The following is a 17,414-nucleotide window of genomic DNA, read 5'->3' as shown; positions in this document are numbered from 1 at the left end:
TACTATTGCACATGGCTCTAAACAGCTCTATAGGCACACACTGAAGACACTAATTTGAAGAACAGAGACTAAAACAGCAATGTACAGACGAATCAGATGATTAAACATGATCGTAAAATATATTTTATATATTTTGTAATCATTATTTTTAATACTTTCTGCTGACACTAGTTGGGCCTGTGCCCCACCTGCCCCACCAGTCGCCACTGAGTAGCTGTTATATACCTGTTGATGCAGGTGTTACAAAAGCTTGTCTCACTGGGTTATCTGGTACATTGCTGATAAGGGAAGGAATCATTACATTACATTACATGTCATTTGTTAGACGCTTTTATCCAAAGCGACTTACATACAATCCCCACAGGAGCAATTTGGGGTGAAGTGTCTTACCCAGGGACACAATGACATGCTGACTGCAGTGGGACTCGAACTTGGTACCCCCTGATTCGAAGTCCAGCACTCACTCCACTGAGCCACAGCCTCCTCATTAAAACAATCAGAACAATTGAAACAACTTAAAAACTCAATTATGAGAATATATCACATCATGTAAAAGCATTTTTTTTTTTAAAAAGTATTAAGATGTTTACTTGAGTAAAAGTACTAATACAGTGTAGAACTACCCGGTTACTAGTAAAAAATACTATAGCCTATTCAAATATTGATGCATTAGTTAGTTCATAACATGTGGCAAAGGAGGTAATTTAAATGACATTATAAATGGATGGATTAAATGATAATATATTGTAATCTATTTACAAATTGATATTATTGATAGACAATAAATAAACTCAAGTTACTAAAGCTTCAAAATTACAAGGTGGCTAAAAATAAGCATTCAGGTATTTGAGTATGCACTATTTTGCAGCTTTGGCACTAACCACTCATTATAAAGTCTGGGGTTTATCTTTTGGTTTTCACTTTGCTTTATTTTGTCTTTTGAGTTTCTATTAGTAGGCCTATTACCCCTAAAGCCTGCCATCTGAGTTACCACAGTAGGGCCATAACAGGTTCAGAGTGTGAGGTGAAACCTCCTCAGGGCATGACTCAGCAGTGCTCTCCCCTCCTCTCGGTCTGCATGCGGGTGGAGGGTGGAGCCAGGCCCTGTGAACACTCCTTTCTGATGGACCAACTAGGCTCCAAATATGGAAAAAACCAGTTGTAACATCTGAGGGGTTAGGCTAACCTGTAAAGGTGAAATTAGACTTGAATGCTCCCCGCGGAGGTCCTGAATCACATCAGTTATGGCGAGGTCAAAAGCTATGGTGTACACTTGCTGTGCAGTGGTGATGCTGTGCGTGGTGGCTGTTATTGTGTGTATTGCTGTACTTTTTAGGCACGATTGTCCAGATGGTACTTTCTCCATCGCTGCAGTGGCCGCAGACTCGGCAACATGTTCAAAGATTGCACGGTGAGTAGCCTTTTACACTTCTGTTATGGCTAAAGTTATTATGAAGAGCTGCATAATTCATATAACCACGTAAACTGTCTGTAACACGGACAATGCATGTAGCAAAAAGGAAATACTTTGGCTTTACTTGTGATGCGTGACATCTTTCAGGGACATCCTTCAGGGAGGGGGCTCAGCGGTAGATGGTGCCATTGCTGCGCTGCTGTGCACCTCCATCATCAACCCGCAGAGCATGGGGATCGGAGGGGGGTCCATATTCACAGTGATGGACAGCTCTGGTAACAGTCTCATCCATTCATAGGCGGCGCGTGAGGCTCAGGTTTGGGAAGGCTAAATAACTTATTTTAGAAAAGAGATCAACTCAGTGTGCGGAGTTTAAATCTCTCAAGTCATATTACAGGATAAAGGAAATACAGTTTAAACTGCCATATGCAGAGAAGACGCCGACGTGTCGCACTTATCATTCATAGTACATCATCAATCAGATCATCGATCATATAATATATCGTATTTCCTTATCTGAGTCAGCTTCTCCAGCCGTATCTGGCCGTGCAACACTTACAGTGTCACATAATGTATGCAGAAGTATTATTTTAAGCAACACATTATGTTGACGAAACACTCGAGTCAAATGTAATTAAAGTCAGATCCACTCGTGTTTTAGATGTGGCAGTGATATCATAAAACTATACGCTTTCAAACACTCGGTAGGCCTAGTTATTGTTTAACCAGTTCTGTATTCACCTTGCAAGTGCAACTCTGTGGCTTGTATCCTGGATTATATGTTTAAATCATGGATGTTTAAAGCTAATATTTGTCTAATATTAGTTTACTTTTCATTAATGAAGTATGACGCTGCGCTGTAGGTACACTTGTCCCTGTTTGTGATTGGTCAAATGTAGCTAACCCCGCCCCTTTCACGTGAACGCACTCTCAGCTGATGATAGAAACCCTGGCTTGATTCACCGAGTTGATAACCTGCGTCGTAGGACCGCTTAGCGAGATCTCGTTTGTTAGTTTGTTGTAAGTTAGTTTGTTACTCAAACATATCCAGGGTCTGTTGAACTGGCTTCGTAGTACAGGGCAAGCGCTAATGTCAAAGACACAGACATTATACATTATATTTGTATTCTACCAGGATGCAGTGACACAAATATTAGGGAAGGCTTAGCCTTCCCTAGCCTACAGCACCCGCCGCCCCTGCATCCATTCATACAGCAAAAATAATGAGTGTCCTACGCTGGGGACAAAGTGTATTGATAATAACTCTTCTTTTCTTTTTAAAGGCAAAGTGAAAATCATCAACTCCAGAGAGACTGTCCCGGGGAAGTTTAAAGCTGACCTGCTGGAGACATGTCCAAAGACCATCCATATGATTACAGGTACTGCTATGGCTTAGACAAAGTACTCAGATAAAGTAGTAATACAACATTGTAAAAATACTCCATTACGAATTTACGAGTGAAAATTCATTAAGTAAAAAAGTATTGCCATCAGAATGTAATTAACCTAAAGTAAGCATTCATTGTGCACAACAGCCCATTTCCAAATGAGATTTAATAGCATATATTTTTAGTTATATTTTAACTATAATAAATGATGCATTCATTTGTTTTTCACTTTTATATTGCAGCTTAATACACTGCAGTGTGGTTTGTGAATTGTGGATTACCTTAAAATAATAATACATGATTCATAATTTGTTGATTATATTTTGTATTTTTAATCCGATTTTGAAACAATATAGTAACTAAAGCTGTCAGATAAATGTAGTAGAGTAGAAGTATAGAGTAGCAGGAAATCTAAATACTCAATTATAAATCTGCCACTTCCTGTTACATTCCATTAGTGATTTTCTATTCCTGGTTCTTGCATTAGGAGCATTACCTGTTTTTCTCGCTCTAACTGTTGTTCCAGGTATTTGTTTACCAGGCTTTGCATTATCATGCTACAGGAAGCACGAATAACAATTATTATACTCTGTGAATGTTCTGCAGTATAATGGTTCACATCTGGAGAAAAGCATTCACCGCATAAGGACTTGAAGGTGAAATATGTGTGTCAAGTTTAGGACTGAAGTGTTGTCAGACCTTTCTTGGACATGGATCGTAGTTTCTTCTTAGTCATGCTTGCTTCCCTAACAGTATACTGTGATTGTATACACACTGGGGGCCAGCAGTCCCCTCATAGGATCTGAACAGCCAGGACCACACACAAAGTGGAACAGGAGTCTCAAACTAGCTATTAATCTTGTTGCAACATGCAACCTGTGAGGCTATTTAAGTAGACCTGAAATACTTATGTAACTGATATACCGAAAACAATATTACAGAAAAAGAAAAAATGTGTTCAGTCGATTCAAATGGGAAGAGCAAAGCAAAAAAATGAATGTAAAATGTCAAAAGATAAAACTATGGAAGAGTTCACAAATACATTTCTGTTAGTAATTTAAAATGAATATTTTATTGCTTTTGTTCCATTCCTATAAGAGGAGGAACAAGTTATCAGATTATTGAGTTCAGTAAATATAAGAATCAACTTTATTGACCAATAAAAGGTAAGATATAGTTATTTGTTTCAAATGTGTACTAAAATAAAGTTAAAGAAAGATACATATAGAATAGAAGACATCAAAAGATGCTATAAATATAACCTTTTCAGTAAGATATTGGATATTATAATCATCGTATTAAATGGAACCATGTGAGAAGTTTAGAGGGGTAATCTGTCTTTGTGGAAAGAGTAACAACATAAAGAACTACTGCAACTGTTCTCAGCTATTTTGTAATCTATTGTTACGGTGTGTGCAGGAAGCAGGACCCAAATGCAGATTAAAGTGTCAAAAATATCTCCTTTATTTCAAGGCTATACTATAAACAAAGACAGAACAGAACACTCACCGAAGACCAGGGGGGTATACTGCGAAGCAGGATTTTCGCTTAGCCGGCTAAATTCAGGGGAAACTCCGGCTTTCCGGTCCTACGAAACTGGTTCTCTTTTTAGCAAGCTAGATCTCCATGGTAATATATGCTAAGCAGCTAACCTGGTCGGGACCAGGTTAGGTTGCAGGCTAAGAGCTCAACTCAGTGAAAGCACCGCCTGCTGACCAATCAGAGCTCAGTGTGCGGAGTTTAAAGCGATCAAGTCATATTACAGGAGAAAGGAAATACAGAAAAACTGCCGTCGCAGGAAAGACGGCCGGCAAAAATCACCGACTGTGTGAACGTGAACATTAATAGAATATCACCTCCCATCTTCAGAGCAATCTGACTATTATAACATTAGCGTTAAGAAAGCTTACTTAAATATCGGCCACAACATAAGTAACCGGATCAGAGTACATTAAGTACAGTCCGCGGCATATCACTTCATACTGTATCATATCTCTCCTTATCTGAGTCAGCTGAGCCGTATCTGGCCGTGCAACACTCACAGTGTCACATACTATATGCAGAAGTATTATTTTAAGCAACACATAAGTTGACGAAACACTCGAGACAAATGTAATTGAAGTCAGATCGTGTTTTAGACGGGGCAGTGATATCATAAACCTGTTAATGTACGCATTCAAACACTTTTTCTTTTACCAGCTGTATTCACCTTGCAGGTGCAGCTATGTGGCTTTTATCCTGGATAAAGTGTTTAAGTCATGGATGTTTAAAGTTTAACTTCTTCATTTTTGACTAGTATTAAAGTTCACTTTTCATTCAGGAAGTATGACGCTGCGCTGTCAGTGCGCTTCTCCATGTTTGTGATTGGTCGAATGCTCCAAATACCACCCATTTCATGTGAACGTGCACCTAACTAGATAGGACACGGCTGGCTTGAGCGATCCACTTGATAACCAGCGTCGTAGTACAGTTTAGCGAGAGCGCGTATGTTTTGGATTAAGCCAACCGGCTAACTCAAACATATCCAGGTTAGGTTGAACCAGGTTCGCAGTATAGGCCCCAGGTCATAACACAAGACCAACCGACCAAGACAGACAGAAAAACCAGAACTTAAATACACACAAGACTAATTTTTATACAAACAAGACACAGGTGAGGAGGGAGGAGAAAACACAGGGACACCAGGGGCCTATACTACGAAGCTGGTTCAACCTAACCTGGATATGTTTGAGTTAGCCGGTTGGCCGAATCCAAAACATACGCGCTCTCGCTAAACTGTACTACGACGCTGGTTATCAAGTGGATCGCTCAAGCCAGCCGTGTCCTATCTAGTTAGGTGCGCGTTCACATGAAAGGGGTGGTATTTGGAGCATTCGACCAATCACAAACATGGAGAAGCGCACTGACAGTGCAGCGTCATACTTCCTGAATGAAAAGTGAACTTTAATACTAGTCAAAAATGAAGAAGTTAAACTTTAAACATCCATGACTTAAACACTTTATCCAGGATAAAAGCCACATAGTTGAACTTGCAAGGTGCATACAGCTGGCAAAAGAAAAAGTGTTTGAATGCATACATTAACAGGTTTATGATATCACTGCTAAAACACGATCTGACTTTAATTACATTTGTCTCGAGTGTTTCGTCAACTTATGTGTTGCTTAAAATAATACTTCTGCATACAGTATGTGACACTGAGTGTTGCACGGCCAGATACGGCTCAGCTGACTCAGATAAGGAAATATATGATAATAGTCAGATTGCTCTGAAGATGGGAGGTGATATTCTATTGATGTTCACGTTCACACAGTCGGTGATTTTTGCCAGCCGTCTTTCCTGCGACGGCAGCTTTTCTGTATTTCCTTTCTCCTGTAATATGACTTGATCGCTTTAAACTCCGCACACTGAGCTCTGATTGGTCAGCAGGCGGTGCTTTCACTGAGTTGAGCTCTTAGCCTGCAACCTAACCTGGTCCCGACCAGGTTAGCCGCTAAGCATAAATTACCATGGAGATCTAGCCTGCTAAAAAGATAACCAGCTTCGTAGGACCGGAAAGCCGGAGTTTCCCCTGAATTTAGCCGGCTAAGCGAAAATCCTGCTTCGTAGTATACCCCCCTGGTGCACACAATCGGGCATATGAGACACACCAGGGCTGCAGTCGAATAGTCCAAAAATCAGCTCCTAAATTCTAACCCTATCATCTATTCCTTGACCTCTGAGTGAAACGTCACGGGGTTAAGGGATAGTGGATAGGAGAATTCAAAAGGACTTAGGAGAAGAGACTGCGGTACTTTAGAGAATCCGAATGCACTTTCACTATCCGACGTGTTTATGATGCGCCAGCAGACGTCATTGTGTGCGTCTGCTGCTGTGGGGAAACCATGGAAACCACAGTTTTCTATAGCGGACTACAACATGGATGTTTAATAAGAACGAAGGACTACTGTAAACTCATCTGGAGACTCTGCACCATGCTCTGACGCTGCTGCTTTGCTTCATGAACGTGGACAACAGAGAAACATATTCTTCAGGACCAAAGTTGGAATTGAAATAAAAAAGGAAAGTGAAACTTATGCTCATCGCCTCTCCCTCCGGTCCACATTAATACTAATGATCCCAAAGATTGTGTGAACTATGAAAAGATCTTAAAATCAATACAAATATATTTATTATAAACGTTAGTCCTTACCATCTATCACTGTGTATATCACCATTCAAACATCTTTTAAAAAAAAACTCCACACAGCTCAGTAAAGACTGAGAGATGTTGACTTTATTTGATCATTTCAGTAAAAACTAACGTTCATATTTCTCTTTTTGATTATAATACTGATGAATGTTCAAAACAAAGCACTTTGGCAACTTACCACCTACGTTTTAAAATGCTTAATAAGCACCGTAACTTTCATGATATCATTTCTCGGTCATAATCGGTTGTTTCCGTGAACGGCCGACTGTTGTGTGACGGCAAATGCTGCGGCTGCAATGCATTGTGGGGCAGCATTTTCTCCTTTCCTTTCGGTTAGGGAGGTCCAGTGGTTCCTAAGCTAAAGGAGGTTATAAAGGAAGTTTGAAACCTCCTTTCCTTTCATTCTCATCATTCTAGAGAATTCGAACGGCACTTATCATGGCTGCCACTGAGGGACTTCCGGGTCATTTCACTCCTTTAGGAAGGTTCCTAAGCTAAATGGACTATTCGACTTCAGCCTAGGGAAACTAATGACAGGGAACCACAGACAGATCTAAAGACAAAACACAACGCAGACAGAAAACCAAAGACAGATCTAGACAAGACACAACACAGACAGAAAACCAAAAACGGATCTAGACAAGACAAAACACAACACAGACAGAAACAGTCAAGACAGGAGGTGAAGACCTTTCAAAATAAAACATGAAACAAAAGACAGAAAAAGACAAGACAAAATACAACACAGACAGATCTTGACATCTATAGGGTGGGAGTCCACTTTATGGGCATATGATGTATCTATATCTAATACAAAACATAAATCTGTAACATTCATAGTTACTTTTTCATTCAAATGCATTAAAAAAAACAATTGTAATGTGAACATTCTTTTAGATTAATGTATCGTAGTAAAATGTAGAATATTTCCAGGAAAATTGTGTTGAAGTAGAAGTCATTAATGGCACAAATTGGAAAAATAAACTTAGTCGTAAATAGTGGGGCAGCATATTACAATTGGGAAGAAGCCTCAGAAGTATTTACCAGCCTTTTATAATAAAGGATATTGAGAAACAAATCTCACAAGTGCATTCACAATGAAAAAAAGTCTCTTTAATAATATACAATTGAATCCAATTCAATTGTATTAATAATCAAATGTCTTTTCAATAATAAGGACATGTGTATGAAGGGGTTTTGATAAAAAAAAATAAAGAGTGCAGGTTTCCCTGTGCAATATCACTTTCTATCAGAAAAGTTGAGACAGCAAGAAAGTCTCAAAAGGGAATCCAGAGTTTGATGATAATATCTGCTGAAATGTTGATTAAGAATAGTGGGCGTGTAATTCCCCTCTGCTCTTAAGCCCTGGAGAAAGGGCGTTCCCACACTCTCACTGGACGAGAGAGTAAATGCACAAATTGTACTCAAATGTTAATGAAGAGCCGGTCTCCACACCCTTAGGTGATCTGACTAACCCGCCAATCAAAAAGGGAAATGCATCCATAAAAAAAAAAAAAAGAACATGATTAAATCAGTCTATCCATCTTTCCATCCACACAGGTAGCGCATGGATCGGAGTCCCAGGGGAAATTCGGGGATATGAGCAGGCACACAAGCTTTATGGGAAGTTGCCATGGGCCTCTCTCTTCCAGCCAACCATCAAACTGGCCAGAGAAGGTTTTCCTATTCCTGCGATCCAAGCTCGATACATCCCCTACGCCGATACCAACAAGACAGAGCCACTAAGGTACAAAAACACCCCCTGAAAATGAACCATAAATATGATTTGCAAAAACATTTGTATTTAAATGTATGCTTTCTCTCGTGGTATTTGCCAGAAAGTTGTTCTCAGATAAGGACGGAAAATTGCTAAAGGCTGGTGATATGATGAAGCGTGAGAAACTGGCCGACACTTTAGAGATGATTGCAAACAAGGGACCAGACGCCTTCTACAACGGAAAAACAGCAGAGGATTTAATCCGTGACATACAGGAGGCAGGTATTGTCAAACATATTTCATCATCATTTTTCAACAATTTTCCCTCGCAGTGATCCATTTACAAATTAATGGGACTGTTAACCACTGCAGAGATCCCTCATAATCTCCAGTTTTAGTCGCTGTATCCATTACAATTCTTAATTATGTGGAGCTAAGATGCATTTTCAGTCAGTTCTGCTGAGTACCACCATTTCTTTCTGTATTTTTCTCAGGAGGAACACTCACGGTGCAGGACTTGGCGTCATATAGAGCTACAGTGACTGATGCGTGGGCGATTACTCTGGGAGAGTACCAGATGTACTTCCCCCCGCCCCCTGCAGGAGGCATTATCCTCAGCCTCATCCTGAACATCATGAAAGGTTCCTCCTACACACACTGCAGACTTGCTATGCATCCCCACTTTGAAATCACATACAAACTTAGTTCATGTGCTGAGAAGAGAAATGAATGCCTTGATTGGTTGTTGCATGTCTAACCTACATGATTGCAGGAATGAGATTGTTTAATGCCAAAAGATCTAGATACCAGACTTTATGTGTGGGAAACCTAAATAATGTATTTTATTTATAGAATACAACTTGAGTCCGGCAACTCTGAAACAAAAGGAAGAAAAAACACTGGCGTATCATCACATTATCGAAGCTTTTAAGTTTGCCAATGGATTAAAGAAACACATCCGTGATCCAGGGTTCAGCTCAGAAGAAGTAAGTTATTTAAAAGAAAAAGTGAAGTCTCTCATGGTTTATCCCCAGAGGTGGAAAGAGTATTTAGATTGTTTGCTTTAGTAAAAGTTCAGAAGCATTGTTTGGTAAATGTTCTTCAAATACAAATGTTATTGTTTTATAGAATAGCTGGTGGATATGGTTTTAAGTTATTTATTAATTGTTAAAGGGTTTCATTTATAACTAATGCATGACATTTTATTTGTCGATTCTATGTCTATGTAGTAAAAAACTGTACAGGTGTCGGATATATGTAGTGGAGTAAAAAGTCTGAAATGTAGTGCAGTTTGACTGTTAAAGTCAGGAGAGGTTGACCCCTGCTTGGTCAGAAAAATAAAAAGGTTGCTCGAGGTTAAATCAAAAACATTCAAACTATCTCTGGTTAGTTGGTCTATCCATCTGTAGCAACTTGAAATAACGGGCACATTTAGAGACTTAATTGTAGGCTAAGCTAAAGTCTACATGTGTGTACCCCACCATAAAACTGCAACTATTGACATCAACATTTCTTCATTTTAATATAGGCATACTTATTCTAAAGAAAAGGTAAAATGTTTGATACAAAAAAGAGTTTCAGAGGCATGGTTAAAAACAGGGTCCAATTCATTTTGAAACTTAGTTCCTATTACACTTCTTGTTTTCCTTACAAAGAAGATAGAAGCCTGAAATACAATCAAAACCATAGCTCTGTAATTAGTGTTTTGTCATGTACAAGGTTTTGAATGCTCTCTACTTTTTACAGATAGCCAAGAAATTCACAGAGGACAGCTTCGCCAAGCACATACGGAGCCTGATCAGCAGCGAGGGGACTCATGATGCCCAGTATTACAACATCACTCCCTATCTGGAAAGCATGGGCACCACCCATGTGTCGGTGCTGGCGGAGGATGGATCCGCTGTGTCTGTCACCAGCAGCATCAACCACATGTCAGTATCTGAAGGCGTTCTGCTTTACAGCAAGAATCAACCATTGAGTATTACTGTTGGTTTGAAAGCAGAGGATTAGAAAGAATTAGGAGATTATTGTAAAAGGAATTTAAAAGTAAATCTCTATTTTCAAAATACTTCAGTCATTGCAGTCCAAAAGCAGAATTAGAGAAACATTCATTTGTACGGAAGTCCTGAGAAGCAAATGAGAAAAAAATATTGTTGTAAAACATTTTCTAATCCTGATTTTAAATGATTTTATTTTCTGTGTTTTAGATTAAGTGACAAAACAAATGCCAGAATAATCTTTTAAATGTTACTTGTAAAATAACAATGTTTTGCCTGGGAAAAAACACAAGTTCCAGGATGATTTTGATCAGTAAAAAGTTCAAGTTTATGTTACTACAGTTGAGTTTTATTTCATGAAGTACACATATTGTGTGTAAGAGTCGGTGAGGGCTGATAATTTATTCCAGGAAATTACTCTAACCGAAGTTATTGAGTCTATGTAAGTTTACTGCTTGGCTCAGATCCACCAACGTCAGCAATATCTCACCTCTATTAACTCCTGAAGAACTAGGTTCAATTAACTGCTGTTTCAATTCAGACAACTCTCTTGAATCTGTTTAAGCGATCCCGAAGGATTTTGATATCAGTAAATGAGGTGTGGCCCTACCTAAGTGTGAGTGTGGCAGGGTGCAATTTTACCTTTGAAGCAGGAGAGGAGAGCGCAGATGTCTTTTAAGTTGTCCCAGTCCAAAAGGTGGGATCAGTTTATGTGAAGAAAAATAGGTCCAAACTAATACAGGGTTTTTACCTTCTCTCTTTACAACATTATAATCATACTAAAACTATCATGCAGTGATCATTTTCTAATATGAAACTTTTATTCACAGTTTTACATTTATTACCATCATTTGTAACTTCAACTGCCCAATTCAGTTGTGATATTTAAAATCTCCCGATAGAATTTAGAGGCATTTCCTCATAAAAAGACCGGTGATAATAAAAAGCACATTCAACTTTTCATTCACCAAATCAATTCACATCAATTCCATACCTTTTTTCCGACACAAACTCATACCTATCTCCAGCAGGTATTCGGAGGAAGATCCTCCACCTGTGTGGAAGATCCTCACAGGTGGCGGTTACTAATACTCACAAACACACTCCTATCCGACACAGACATCAAAGCTCCAACTCTCCTCGTGTCTCTCTGAGTCCTGACTCTCCATTGCTGCAGAAGTTTCCCTTACAGCGGGTGCTAACATCCACAAACACATACCTATCTCCCGCAGGTATTCGGAGGAAGATCCTCACAGGTGGCGGTTACTAATACTCACAAACACACTTCAATTCATTCCACTCATTCAACAAAGTAATTCACTCAGCATTCAACCAAGACATTTGAGATATTTACCAAGTCTGAGAGAACCTTACCGAGAGCTATTAACCCAGCTCTGAGGGACAGAGCTTACCGAGAGAGAGCATACCAGGGGAAGCCCCCGTCCCTCTCTCGCTCTCGCCTTGTATTAGCTACTTAGCGAGAATCAACTCAGTGAGCAACAGATACCAAGGATGCTGGCTTATATTAGCGGAAACTGATCTTCTGAAGCCACAAAGGGAGGTTTAGTTACCAATGATGGACAAGTAGAAAACGGGCTCACCAGCCAACTTGCAAAGCAAATTACACAGAGACATAGACACCATGCAGCCAGAGGAGAAGGGTAGCTTGACTGTCCTTTATGGAGGCCCTGATTGGTGATTGGGAGCACCTGGAGGAGAAGCTGCACCTGGAGGGAGAGGCTGCACCTGAAGTTAACACCCTGAAGACAATATATAGAGAGAGAGAGAAAGACACACACACACACACACACACACACACACACACACACACACACACACACACACACACACACACACACACACACACACACACACACACACACACACACACACACACACACACACACACACACACACACACACACACACACACACACACACACACACACACACACACACACACACACACACACACACACCAGCACCCACTACGGCACGTAACAGGTTACACACAACACATTCCCATGTATTAATGAGTTACTACCATTTATAATAAGGCTTAGCACTACAGATAAATGTGGGCTCACTATTTGGCAAGCAACCGGTCACAGTTGCCCTGTTTATCTCTTATAAAAGCTTATTAATGATTTATAAAGTGTTCACAACCTAATTAATAAATGAATTACAAACTATTTGTAAACCCTTTATAAGGGTAGTCTTATTGTAAAGTGGTACCCAATGATGACATATCAACACATGTAAGAAGGCATGAATGCTTTTAGTCCTGGGTAATGGTGCACTTCAGCCTCTTTTGGCAGAAATTACTATTAAAACACCTACAAATATTTTGGAAAAAAAGAGAATTTCCCATTCCAAAACTTCTCCCCCACCTGTTTTCAGTTAAAACAGTTGGAAAAATGATGACCAAAGTTAATATTTTTCGCTCATTGGCCTCTGAGATCTTCCATAATTGTTAGAAGAGCTTATGTCTAACAGGTTCCCAATGTTTCTTTCACCACAGATTTGGCTCCAAGGTCTATTCTCCGAGAACCGGAATCATTTTAAACAACGAGCTGTTGGACTTCTGTGGAAAAACAAATAACATATTTCCTGGTAAACAGATAAGCATGACACATTTCCTGTTTCCAGTTAATGATTGTTAAATGCAAAACATACTTCTTTTGGCCTCTGTGAGGACATGTCTTACAGGAAAAAGATTGCACCCAATACATTTTTGTTTGGGTTAACAAAATATGGAACTAGGGAAAAATAGACAGTTTAGTGCTAAGAAAGCAAAGGTTTGCATGCTAATACGCTAGGATAATGAATGTTAAACATCATACATGTGAACAATGAGAATGTTATTGTGAGTGTGTTTAGCATGATAATGTTAACGTTAAAGTCTGAGCCCTGTTCCAAATTATTGGAATTTCTATAATGTCAAAACTACAACCCAGTAAAATTACAGTTCAACAGAAAAGTTTCAATCCTGTCGGATGCCAGCTGCTGAACAAAGCCAAACGATTGAATAAATGCCATTCTCCCTCAATGCCCACTCGTGATCCACATCATTCAAAGACTCTGATTGCATTTATAATAATTTCCTTCTCGTTCCTCTCACATTGATGAGTCTGAATTGAAGGTGTGTGTCCTGTCAGTCAAGGCTTTTGTTGTGTTGTCAGGGGAGCAGCCTCCATCCTCCATGGCCCCCACTGTGCTGAAGTCTGCGTCCAGGACGCTGGTGATTGGATCGACGGGCGGGAGCATGATCACCACTGGGATGGCCTCGGTACAATCACACTAAGTGCTATTAAGATAAATGGCTGCACACTAATGCCCCTCACTGTTGTCACAGCAAGTGCTGTCTTCGGGAGTGTCTTTCCAATGCTTGTAATCCATTTTGTGCTCATCAATTTCCCATCTGGCAGATTGCAAAGTATTGTTCTGCTTTTTCTTCCAGACACTCATGAACTACCTCTGGTTTGGGAAGAGCCTAAAGGAGGCGATTGCTGCTCCGGTTTTTTCTATCAACCCTTTCAATTCAGTAAAGTTTGAACCCCACTTTGATCAGGTAATACATTCTATACATTTTAACTAAGTTTTGGATTGGTTATCCAATTCATTCAAAATCCTACTCGATAGAAGATCAAGTGTTACATAATGATGTCTTCATGTTACGGAGGTAAACAAAGGAGTCCAATGGACGCGTTTCAGGTAGGGGTGGAGTGTGTGGGAGACACACTCCCTCTGGAGGAAACTTTGGGATGTTTACCTTTACAGACCATTTACATGCACCAAAACCTATATAACAGATAGGGAAACCCCCCAAAAGAATAATGGGGCCCAATACAAATGTACTTAAAGTATTTAAAGTAAAAGTAGACATTTCATTTTGCAGAATGGCCCACTTCAGTGTCATTTATATAATATCAGTGAACTATAATTAATAATACATTAATCAGATCAGAATCTGAAATCCTTTATTATTCCCACAGTGGGGAAATTAACGGTGTATTTCAATATTGCAGCTAATAAAGATGGATATAACTGTGCTATATAAACGGCTGATTACCTTTAAAAATGCATCATAATTTATTTATACATTTATATTTTATAATTCTAGTTATCTGAATCATAAAAATAAACAAATATTGTTGTGTAAAAAGAATAATATTAAAAAAAAGTTGAGTGGAATTTTAAAAGCATAAATGATGATGATGATGATTCAACTTATTGTCATTACGTAGTACAGGTACTATTATACTAAACGGTTTCTCTGCATTTGACCCATCCTAGTGTTAGGAGCAGTGGGCTGCCATTATGTACGGCGCCCGGGGAGCAGTGTAGGGAACGGTGCCTTGCTCAGGGACACCTCGGTAGCACTTGGTCTTTCCGGGACTTGAACTGGTGACCTTCCAGTTGCCAAGTCCCTATGGACTTCACCACCACCGCCCATAAAATAGAAATAGTAAAGTAAAGTGCTTCCTTGAGCACAGCACTTGAGTACTTGGTTGCATCATACTGTAGTCCCCTCTTCTTTTCCCCTTTCAGGAAGTAATCGAGGCTCTGAAGGCTCTGGGACAAACACAGAACGATGGGAAGATTTTCTACAACGTGGTGAATGCTGTGGAGAAGAAAGATGGCTGCATCTGCGCCGTGTCTGACGCCAGGAAGATGGGCGAGGCCGCCGGCTACTGAGACCAGGAGCCGCTGACATTGGTTAGGCAGGAGGGCCTGAAGGTCACGGAGCCCTTCTGCAACACAGATGGTGTTAAATCATCGAACATGTCACCGAATACCAGGCCTCTGCAGATGAACGTGGTGTGTGAACATAACTGACTGTAACGGTGACATGATCGATTTGACCGTCATCGAAGAAACAACCGTGACTGAATGTGACCTCTTGTGAATGCGCTTATTCGTACACATCGTCCCACTTATGTCATTAGTTGTGTCTTTCTACTGTAAACATAATTGCATTCCATTTTTAAACATCTTGCAAATTACATTCATGTCAGAGATACAAAATACTTTTCCAGACCACATTTTATTGAATATACAGCAAATGAAATACAGTTATAGGTATGATAATGAAGTAAAGCTTTTTTTCTCCATGCTTTATATTCTATTATAACTTTTATGTTTTAAAACACTGAGGAACTTCCTGAAAGCTGATTATTTAGATGACAATTTCCTGCAAGATATCAGTTATCCATACCTCGATGAGCAATTTCACAAATAAGCTAAAACCTTTTAGATTTTTTTCTTAAAAACGTTTTATGTGTGGGTGATATAATCTCTCGCAATTCTTGAGTTTGACACGATAATAGCTGAAGAGGTGCAATGAATGAACTTGTTGATAAAGGTGTCGCAAAGAGAATGTATACATTAAAAGGTATGTGTAAGGGAAACTTCTGTTGCAATGGAAGTCAGGACTCAGAGAGACACGGGAGGAGCAGGAGTTCTGAATGTCAAACACTGGGATTTATTGAGAGTTTAATACGGCCGGAGGATTAACAAAGCAACTCGCACTGTCAATGCAGGCTGCCAAATCAATTCTGCCCACACAAAGAAAGAACCGCTCGGACCTGGTCTCTGAGAAGGGGCGGAGCTTAGAAGCGCGGGCTTTTACTCTAAATCGATAACAGATGGACAAACAAAGATTGTTTGTCCCGTAACTGCATCGAGCAGTAAACCCTTCCTCCCACAGGAAAGGCAGAAGACCTTTTGACCTGTGTCTTCCTGAGAAATTACTTGCAGGAGAAATGTAAGAAAGACTGAGAATCTCAAAACACAAAGAGATGTCATTAAAATATTCTCTGACAGTATGTAGGCCTACAAATATTTATTTGTTGGTGTTGCATTTATATGGTAATAAATCAAAGGAAAATAACTTGTGAATCAAAACAACCAATAGAACACCAAAATGGCCCTCATCTGGCTTTTAAACCTGAGGTCACTGCTTTTTAAATTTGTCTATGCACCGCTCCGTGCCATAATGTATTCTGAAAAACCTGGTTGACTTCTCTGTGCTGGTTTTAATACATTATGTTGTGCCTGAGTATGCAGCAGCTGGAGCAAGATAATCATTGATTGATTGATTGAATCAGATCAAATAGTGACTAACAAGAGAACCATTTCCAGGGGGAAAGTTTGTGAAGATATATAAATATATAAAAAGCCTCTGTGTAGCGGCCGAAATCATAGTTAAAAGTATGATTGCTGCTGAGGCACCAGATAGCGAATCTTACTCAGGGAATGATCCAAGTCCAGACAAGATCGTCAGTTATGTGCATTTTATTTCCATGATCCAATATCCGAAAGGTACAATGAAAAGGTGTACTTTCCTTAAGCCTTTCCTATGGCTTTCTTTCTTTCTTTCTTGCTTGAATAACCCTGGTAGAAAACGATATGCTTACTAGTGCTCTGGCTCTCACCACTACCTGTCTCCAATATATACAATTACAACAGGTGCCCTAATCACCCAGTGCCAAAAGATGCCTTCAAAATAAAAGCATAAAAGTACTTTAACTAACTACAATAACATCACTAAATAATAGAACATTTACTATACACAAAAACAACAAGAAAAAAATGTTAAACTAATAAATAATATATAGCTCCGACACTCTGTACAAAGGCACGAATGCCTTCAATTCACACATTAAAGGGAAATAAATATATTTCAGTTTTTCTTATTTCCTTCAA

The 17,414-nt window shown here is 39.5% G+C and overlaps 1 protein-coding gene across 2 annotated transcripts; it reads left to right on the top strand.

The window, feature by feature from the left end:
* Nucleotides 1–1,172: 1,172 nt before the first annotated feature.
* On the top strand, nucleotides 1,173–16,674 carry ggt5a (gamma-glutamyltransferase 5a). Of its 2 annotated transcripts, XM_034091431.2 has the most exons (12): nucleotides 1,173–1,411; nucleotides 1,562–1,689; nucleotides 2,698–2,793; nucleotides 8,553–8,739; nucleotides 8,831–8,991; nucleotides 9,204–9,350; nucleotides 9,562–9,695; nucleotides 10,456–10,640; nucleotides 13,228–13,319; nucleotides 13,889–13,995; nucleotides 14,167–14,277; nucleotides 15,258–16,674. In XM_034091431.2, exons 1-12 carry the CDS (start codon nucleotides 1,245–1,247, stop codon nucleotides 15,402–15,404), a joined length of 1,662 nt encoding a protein of 553 aa, XP_033947322.1. In that variant the 5' UTR covers nucleotides 1,173–1,244; the 3' UTR covers nucleotides 15,405–16,674. The 2 variants fall into 2 exon arrangements, with proteins under 2 accessions (XP_033947322.1, XP_033947323.1); XM_034091432.2 differs by lacking the exon at nucleotides 13,228–13,319 and having other exon boundaries at nucleotides 15,258–15,344.
* Nucleotides 16,675–17,414: the final 740 nt, after the last annotated feature.

Source organism: Pseudochaenichthys georgianus, chromosome 9 (genome assembly GCF_902827115.2).
Source record: "Pseudochaenichthys georgianus chromosome 9, fPseGeo1.2, whole genome shotgun sequence".
Lineage (NCBI taxonomy): Eukaryota > Metazoa > Chordata > Actinopteri > Perciformes > Channichthyidae > Pseudochaenichthys > Pseudochaenichthys georgianus.
This window is presented reverse-complemented; position numbering and strand designations above follow the sequence as displayed.